Raw genomic sequence first — 8,287 nt, 5'->3', positions numbered from 1 at the left:
ATCATTAAACAGAGTGTGGGACTGGACTGATAAAGGCTATCTTAGCTAGAGCACAAGCAAACTTTCAAAAGACTTAGAAAATGTGAACTTTTTCCTTGGGGCAATTGAAAAACATTTAGCAAGGGAATGAGATTTGAATAGTTTCCCTTCACCATACCTTTTTAATTAGTGAAATTAATCTCTTTCCAATTAGAACCCAGATTTACATCCTTATTTTCACCTCTCAAAGAACTCACAAAGAATAAAGTTGCTTGAGGTAGGGAAACAACCACTTCAACAACCTCCTCCCACCTCAACTCTGCCTCTAGGCAAGACCTCGCCTAGACTAGCTGAGATTTCCGTTTTCTGTGTGTGCTCCTCCAGAGGATTATTCCAATTTTTGTCGTAGGTGTGTGCTCCTTCTCTCTCACCAACCTAGCTATCTCAAGGTTTACCTGCCCAGAGGGGTTTTGGAAGGCAAGGTGACAGGATGACGAAAGGAAAGGGGCAAGGCAAGCTTAGAACTGGGAGGAAGGGTGACTTAAGTCTGTGCTACGTGTAAGAACTCTCAAGCCTTTAGGGACGACCCCTCAAAATCAAGAGGCTGATCTGTCGGCCACCAAATCCATAGCGGATGAATTCAAGCAGGAGAGTCTTGGACTGGCGGAGGAAGGTGTGGATCGGGTTAGCCACCTGTGTGTGCAAATTTAGGGTCCCACTTCAGCGCCGATCGGGGATGCCTGGCTTCCCGGAGCAGGGGTTGTCTTCTAGCCTTCTCTCCAAGAGATCTCCAAATATCTTTGGAGGGCAGCGGTACTGGAGGAGAAAGGTCTGGTCCAGAAGGAATCCTAGCTCTGGATATTACATGTCCGTCTTCACAGCAGCAAACTAAGGACCCTGGACGCACCGCCGATCCTCAGGTTAGTCTGTCCCATGACCCGGAAGAGTAGCAAGAGCCGCCTCTACGCCCTACGTCCACGTGCCGGCAATAGCAGCCACGTGGGGCTCTGCGGAAACGCCTTCGCAAAGATTTGTCCCCTACGCTGCCCAGTAAAGAGGAAGGGCTGGGAAGAGCGCAGAAGGAAACGGTACCGGCAGGAGGCCCGGCTCGCGCGAGTCTAGGGCTGCGAGGGGCGGGGCCGAGGGCGGGGTTTTCACTGGTCACCGCCAGGGGGCGGGGCCTCGTTTCCGAAGGGTGGGCTTTGGAGGGCAGTGAGTAGCAGTTTCTTCGTCACCTGGACTCCTCGGCTTCCGCCCTACCTCAAACCCTGGCCGGACCAGCCCGGGAGTCGCCATGGAGTCCACGCTGAGCGCGGGCATCGCGATGGCCGAGGCACTGCAGAACCAGCTGCCCTGGTTGGAGAACGTGTGGCTCTGGGTCACCTTTCTGGGCGACCCCAAGAGCCTCTTTCTGTTCTACTTCCCCGCGGCCTACTATGCGTCTCGCCGGGTGGGCATTGCGGTGCTCTGGATCAGCCTCATCACCGAGTGGCTCAACCTCGTCTTCAAGTGGTGAGACAGCGAAGCCCTCCGGCGTCCTGTTCCCCCACCCCCAAGGGCCCTGAGCCTTGTGCAGACCCTGATTCCTCTCAGAAACGGCCTCAAAGGCCTGACTCCCCCCTCCACCCCTACCCCCATCCCCAGGGAACCTTAAGACCTCCCAACCCCTACCCCATGGCCACTGACTTCTCCTCTTTGAGCATCTTTGTGCATCTTGGACTCAGACCTCAGAGTCCCCATCCTAATCATTAGACTAGTGTTTAACGGGCCTAATCAGATAAATCACTTAAGGGGGCGTGTTTAAAATGCAAATATTCCATCCCACCCCAGACATACTGATTTTGAAACTCCAGAGGAGAGCCTGGGAATCTGTATTTTAAAAAAACATCAATGGTGACTTAAGTAGCAGAAAGTCCTGCTTCTCAACTCACTCTTTGATTCATTTCTTCATTCATTTATTTGACAGAGTTTTTAAGAAGCTTGCTTTGTGCCAGGCTTCAACACTGGCTGCTCAGGACAGAAAAGGCTTCCAAGTTAAGGTGTGGTCACTGGGCCATGGCCAGCAACATAAGGAGCATTTGAAAACTTGCTAGAAATGCAGAATCTCAGGCTCCAGGTCGGAGCTCCTGAATCATTATCTACATTTTAGCAAGGACCCCAAGTGGTTGGTGTGCACAGTAAATTTCAAAAAGCACTGGGGCTAAAGCTTTGTTTTTTAGGGAACACTTTCTCTTCTCCCTTTTCACCTTCATTCACTAGTAGGCTCTGACACAGACTTAGAAGCCAGGAATCCCAGGCAAGTGAGTAGGGCCCTTGGGGCTTATCTCTTTGTGCCACCTGTTCTCTTGGGTGCAGAAGGGAGCTATACTTCCCGCTGGGCGTGCAACTGCACCTCCCCTCACCTCAGCATCTATTGCCATATTGCCAGCCTGGGGGAGGGAAGGGAGGTTCATAGGAGACACTTGAATGGGCTAGAATGACTTGCTGAAAAACCAAATACCTTCCCTTCCACTTCTCTCTGCCAGGGCTTCATCCCTACTATAAACGGTAAAGCAGTTGTCTAATCATTTCCTTCCTACTGAATTGCCGTTTGCTTTGTGCTGTCCTCCCTCGGAGTCTGTATCAGCCTTCCTGTCTTGTCCTGTTCCCCTAAGACCATTGATTCCCACATGGCAAAGCCCATATTCATTTCCTAAGTATGTGTTGAGCATCTGGTGTGTGAACCAGGCTCAGTTTTAGGCGGGGAGAGGCAGGTCCCTTCTGTACCTCCTTTCTCAGCCATTGGCTTCCTGGCCAGCATCTCTGCTGTTCTCCCAGCTTTTCTCTTTCTAGCCACAGCAGCCTCTGCAGTGTGTTTTCCAGGGTCCAGTGAAGCACCTAGCTTAGCCAGGGGATTTTGAACTGTTTTGTCTTCTTTATTCTCCCTCAGCTTCCCTGTGCATTCCCCGCCTCCATTTTTTTTTTTAATAGAAGGACTTTATTTATTTATTATTTTGGCTGTGCTGAGTCTTCATTGTGGCGTGGGAGCGCTTAATTGTGGTGCATGGGCTTTCTCTAGTTAAGGCACATGGGCTTCTCCTTGGGGGATGCTCAGGCTTCTCTTGCTGCGGTGCGTGGGTTCAGTCGTTGCAGCACATGGTCTTAGTTGCCCTTCAGCATGTGGGATCAGACCCACATCCCCTGCATTGGAAGGCGGATTCTTAACCACTGGACCACCAGGGAAGTCCCTCCCCCTTTTCTTATATTTGTTTTATTTATTAGTTGGCTGTGGCAGGTCCTAGTTGTGGCACATAGGATCTTTAGTTGCAGCGTGCACACTGTTAGTTGCAGCATGGGGGATCTAGTTCCCTAACCAGGGCTCATACCTGGACCCCCTGCATTGGGTGTGTAGAGTCTTAGCCCCTGGGCCACCAGGGAAGCCCCGCCCCCACTGCCAGTTTCAAACATGAGAGACTTGCCTAAGTAACTGAGGCTGGAATTTGGGAAATGGAGAAAAGAGAAGCAGCAGAGTGAATGAGGGTCTGGGAAGGAAAGAGTCAGGTCCCTGGCTCTCTGTAAATGACAAGAGCAGAGCTGGCCTTGCAGTGAGAGGGGTAAGAATGGGACTTTTGAGCATCTCACAGCATGCTCACGCTCACCACAATCTCTTGCCTCCTTATCACTTTTTTAAAAAATGCACACTTTCTCCTGTTCCAAGGTAAAAAACCGTGGCAAGGCAATGACCCAGAATCAGATGTCCTCTCTGACTCCACCCTATAAGCCCTTCAGAGTATTCAAGGTGTCCATCTGCCTCACCCCCATTCCCCTGGCTTTTGTGTGTGTGTGTGTGTGTGTGTGTGTGTGTGTGTGTGTGTATAGTGGCATCTGCTCTCTTCTAGGTTTCTGTTTGGAGACAGGCCCTTTTGGTGGGTCCATGAGTCTGGGTACTACAGCCAGGCTCCAGCCCAGGTTCACCAATTCCCCTCTTCTTGTGAAACTGGCCCAGGTGAGAAGCCCCAAACCTCCCTCACCCAATGTGGTTAGCGTTTAGTGAGTGTTCGATAGTACTTTTCAGCCGGGACCACCTAATCATCAGAGGCCTAGTCTCCCAGTTACTGGGCCAGAGAACAAAGTAACCCAGGGAAGAATTGTAGGAGAAGAACACCCATGCCAGTGTGCCAGTTGCTCACCTTGTATCGACTAGAGCCAAGTTGTCAAGGCAGAAATCTGAGAGCAGTGACTGCAGGATGGGGGACGGGAAGAAGGCTTCAGGGCAGAGGGAGCTATGGGCCAGTGCTGGAGGCAGGCTCTCTCGTGGCCACAGGGAGGCAGCTGTGTTGAGCTATCTCCGGGTGCACCTGGGCTCCCACCAAACTCAGCTCCCACCACGAACTGAGTTTCCGAATCCCCCGGCAGGCAGCCCTTCCGGACACTGTATGATCACAGGAGCTGCCCTCTGGCCCATAATGACGGCCATCTCTTCCCAGGTGGCCACTCGGGCCCACAGGTACACCGTGGCATCACCCACCATTGGGGGTGGGGTGATGGTACCCTGGACCCAAAAGCCGCGCAGCAGGGCGGCCTGGGAGCTGGAGTTCTGGGGACCCCGGGTTATTTGGTCAAAGTGCCTGGGTGCTCAGGGAAGCCCAGCAGTGCGTGGACATCTCGTGAACCATCTGCTTCTCTTCTTTTTAGCCGATGGGTGAGGGTGATTCCTAGCTTGGCTTATTGCACCTTCCTGCTGGCGGTCGGCTTATCCCGGGTCTTCCTCTTAGCACATTTCCCTCACCAGGTGTTGGCTGGCTTAATAACTGGTGAGCAACTGGGGCAACGGGGTGGACCCAGAGGGTGCCATTGACAGTGGGAGGACCAGTGTATGATCTTCCCATTGTACAGCCAACCCCAAGGCCCCCTTCTGACAAACTACCCTGCTGTTCGGGATGAGGGTCATATCCCCAAACTCCTTGAAGCTGCTGTCACCCTGCTTCCCTAGGTGCTGTCCTGGGCTGGCTGATGACCCCCCAGGTGCCCATGGAGCGGGAGCTAAGTTTCTACGGATTGACCTCGCTGGCCCTCTTGCTGGGTGCCAGCCTCATCTACTGGACCCTCTTTACACTGGGCCTGGATCTTTCTTGGTAAGTTCTGCTTTGAAGCTTAGGGAAGTCGGGGTCTGTCCTGCCTCCCCTGTATCTGGCCTGGTGGCTCTCTGGTTCGCTGTTGTTAAATAGGGACACGTTGCCAGTTCACATACTGTCTGCTGAACATGGCAGTAGGCCCCAAAGGATAAAAAGCCATCAGCCCTCTGGGTCCCAGGGGAATCTCTCTCCTGGCAAAGACTCTTGGTCTCCACAGGTCCATCAACCTAGCCTCTAAGTGGTGTGAGCGGCCCGAGTGGGTGCACTTGGACAGCCGGCCTTTTGCCTCCCTGAGCCGTGACTCAGGGGCGGCCCTGGGTCTGGGCATCGCTCTGCACTCTCCCTGCTATGCCCAGGTACGGCGGGCACACCTGGGATATGGCCAGAAACTAGCCTGCCTTGTGCTGGCCATGGGGCTGCTGGGCCCCCTGAACTGGCTGGGCTACCCACCTCAGATCAGCCTTTTCTACATCTTCAATTTCCTCAAGCACACCCTCTGGCCATGCCTGGTCCTGGCCCTTGTACCATGGCTAGTGTACACGTTCAGTGCCCAGGAAGCACCGCCCATCCGCTCTTCCTGACTCTAGGTGCCTCCTACACCCACCTCCCCTCTCACAAAGCCCATGCTCTGTGACCTCCATCCTTGGGAGGCAGCTCCGTCCACTCCAGCCCCCAGCAGGCCCTGTTCATGTTGAATTTTCTACTTCTCCCACAACCTGATCTCAGCCCCAAAGAAGGGCCTTTCCTCTCCCAGCAAGGTCCTCCTGCCTTCCCTCCCAACTCCCGAAAGAGCAAAGGCAGCAGTGAGAACAGTGGGTTTCTGCAACACTGTGAGGGGCTTGGAGCAGCCCCAATAAAGCCCTTCCACACCTCTGGACTCCTCTCTTGCCTTCGTGAACATCTCCACTGGACTTGGCTATGCGCATGCAGGGGAACCCTTGCCAGACAGCTTGTTCTGCACCCACTCCAACCTTGTGCCCACAGAGGCTGAGAGTCAGAAGGAAAAGCAAGCCCTTTAACTCTGGGCCCCCTTCCTACCACCACCACCTCGGCCACACAGAGGTCCCAGGAGATGCTGTGGCTACGTTCAGGGAAACCTTGTTCTTAACCTACGGGACAGAGATCCCACTCCTTCCCACCCCAGCCTGTGCTTCCTAAATTGGCTAGTCCAGGGACTGGAGAAAAGAACAGTAGGAAACCCAGAGAACAGAGACATTGGCCCTAGAAGGCGCTGCCAGAAACAAGTTTATTTCCACAAGGACACACAGTGTAACAGGTTACAGGATACTTAACTGAAATCTATGTCCAGGGAAACAAAGCAAGGAGTGGGTTTACATGAGAACCAGACAGGCTGTGGGAAGAGGGAGGGGAAGGGGCCCAGAGCTGGGGCTCAGCCCCACACCCCAGGAAGATCTAGAACACGCTAACAACACGCAAGACACAATGCATGATGAACCTGTGGTGGTGGGACTCCTGCCCCTCCCCTGGCTCCCTCAACCCTGCTCAGGCCCCCATTAGGATAATAAATATGTAAACAGATTGGTGGGGCCCTGGGGAGGGGAAGAAAGAAAGAATATGTGGGGTTGGGGAGAAGGAGGGAGGAAGACTCAGCCCCCCAGGAGCTTCTTCCCATCTTTGGTTTCCCACAGGCTGGACAGCATTCCCTAAAAGTCTTATGGGCTCCTAGCCCTGGAAACAAGGCTAGGCTGGGCTCCTATGAGAGAAAGGACAGCTCCCAGCCTCATCCAGATCTTAGTTTCCCTGGGCATGGCCCACAAAGGAAGCCCAGAGGAAGGGAAGCTAAAGCTGAGGGCAGACTCCTGGGTTCTGTCCCTGCACCTTCTAGAACCCCCACCCACTCTCACCCTTGGCTTCAAAGCCAAAGGTCCTAGGAGGGAGTTGGGCCCTGACCCTTCTGCTTGCAGCATGCTGGGTGGCTGGGGAAATCTGGTCCTGAACAGCAGGGGGGCTCTCACCAGCCTGGAGTCCCCCTGAAGGGACCACCTTCTCCCCCTCCCCAGACCCTGCCAGCAGAGGGGCAGGGAGGCCAACAGATTACGAGGGAGAGCAGGCCTGGTTCCGAGGCTCCTCTTGGTCCCTCAGAACCCGAGAGTCCAGCCCCCTCCCTCCCCACACACTTTCCCTCTCTCCAGCCCCTCAGAAGGGGAAACAGGCCCTGAGGAGTGCAAGGCAAGGCTGCCCTGCCCACAGACCTCAGGCCTACATCCTAGAGCACAGAGCTGAGGCCGGGAGAAGAGTGGAGGAGAGGGGGGCTCTGTGGAGATGGTGAGGACACCAGGAAAAATGGTGAGAAGCGCAGGGCAGGAGCCCACCTCCCCTCCCCTCCACATCTTAAGACTGTAGAGGGACCCTCGGGATCCTCCCCTGGGGCTGGAGAGGGGAGGAAGGTGAAATTAAGGCATTTCCCCCTAAGTCAGCTGAAGCCAAGGCACCAAACTTGCTGTTCCCTCCTCACTCAGGGAGCCCCCAGAGCCAGAAGGTGCTATCTGGGCCCCGTGCCCACCTCGAGCTGGCCCAGGCTCCAGGGGGAACAAGGACAGGACGCAGAAAGTGGGTGTGGGAAACAACATGGGGGAAGGCCTGGATGGGGTACCCCTCACTCTCCAGAAAGAGCAAACTTCTAAGCTGAGACATGGGCCACGGAGGCGGAAGGGGGGCCTGAGACAGCTTAGAGGAGCAGCAGGGGCGAGGCTTAGAGACCCACACAGCACACGTTGTTGAATGTGTGACTTTTTGTTTTTAATAGAAAAAATAAACAAAATCACAATGATGAAGCCCAGAGAGATGGGGGCCAGGGCGTCACAGGGCAGGCTCCTGTTCCATGGGCTCCTCTGCCGGCCTGTGGGGACAAGCACAGGGAGGGGCGTTGAGGCAGAGGTGGGGGGGCGGCTTGGGCGAGGGCTGGGAGGTGGGGGGCACCTCACCTGGGGCTGTGCTCCCGGGCTGCAGCCGCCTGGGCCTGCTCGGCCCCCACCGACAGCAAGGCCATGGCGCTCACAGTCTCAGCCTCCTCTGTCTCACCTGCCTGGGCCTCCCGCAGGGAACGGCCTAGGCCAGCAGCGAACCTCTGCACGCAGCTCCAGTGTTTGCCTGTGGATGAGGGGTGGGCAGGGGGTCAAGGAGGGGCAGAAACCCCCAACTGTATGGACTTCCCCAGCCCTGGCATGCACTCA

General features: G+C 55.0%; 2 protein-coding genes across 35 annotated transcripts in view; one reads left to right on the top strand and one right to left on the bottom strand.

The window, feature by feature from the left end:
- The first annotated feature begins 1,166 nt into the window (after window positions 1–1,166).
- On the top strand, window positions 1,167–5,970 carry G6PC3 (glucose-6-phosphatase catalytic subunit 3). Of its 2 annotated transcripts, XM_081577303.1 has the most exons (6): window positions 1,167–1,491; window positions 3,858–3,964; window positions 4,375–4,465; window positions 4,654–4,772; window positions 4,952–5,093; window positions 5,311–5,970. In XM_081577303.1, the coding sequence occupies exons 1-6, from the start codon at window positions 1,274–1,276 to the stop codon at window positions 5,672–5,674; spliced, it is 1,041 nt and encodes a 346-aa protein (XP_081433429.1). In that variant the 5' UTR covers window positions 1,167–1,273; the 3' UTR covers window positions 5,675–5,970. The 2 variants fall into 2 exon arrangements, with proteins under 2 accessions (XP_081433429.1, XP_081433431.1); XM_081577305.1 differs by lacking the exon at window positions 4,654–4,772.
- A 1,861-nt stretch (window positions 5,971–7,831) lies between these two features.
- Window positions 7,832–8,287, bottom strand: part of HDAC5 (histone deacetylase 5) — a 36,939-nt gene continuing 36,483 nt past the window's right edge. For all 33 annotated transcript variants that reach the window (XR_014078913.1, XR_014078910.1, XR_014078912.1 and 30 more), the window contains 2 exons: window positions 8,039–8,204; window positions 7,832–7,953 (listed from right to left, as the gene is read on the bottom strand). Coding sequence is in view for 27 of the 33 variants with exons in the window: in XM_081577285.1 (XP_081433411.1) it covers window positions 7,914–7,953; window positions 8,039–8,204 (206 nt within the window). In the remaining 6 variants the exon portion in view is untranslated. The remainder of the gene's footprint in view (window positions 7,954–8,038; window positions 8,205–8,287) is intronic.

Source organism: Giraffa tippelskirchi, chromosome 3 (assembly GCF_054371585.1).
Source record: "Giraffa tippelskirchi isolate mGirTip1 chromosome 3, T2T-mGirTip1v1.2.pri, whole genome shotgun sequence".
Taxonomy (NCBI): domain Eukaryota; kingdom Metazoa; phylum Chordata; class Mammalia; order Artiodactyla; family Giraffidae; genus Giraffa; species Giraffa tippelskirchi.
This window is presented reverse-complemented; position numbering and strand designations above follow the sequence as displayed.

Excerpts from the sequence above, each read along its gene's own strand:
- G6PC3 (XM_081577303.1), top strand. The coding sequence starts at position 1,274 with ATGGAGTCCACGCTGAGCGCGGGCATCGCGATGGCCGAGGCACTGCAG. Across the intron at positions 4,773-4,951 it reads GTTGGCTGGCTTAATAACTG|GTGCTGTCCTGGGCTGGCTG; the intron begins GTGAGCAACTGG and ends CTGCTTCCCTAG. Across the intron at positions 5,094-5,310 it reads CTGGGCCTGGATCTTTCTTG|GTCCATCAACCTAGCCTCTA; the intron begins GTAAGTTCTGCT and ends TGGTCTCCACAG.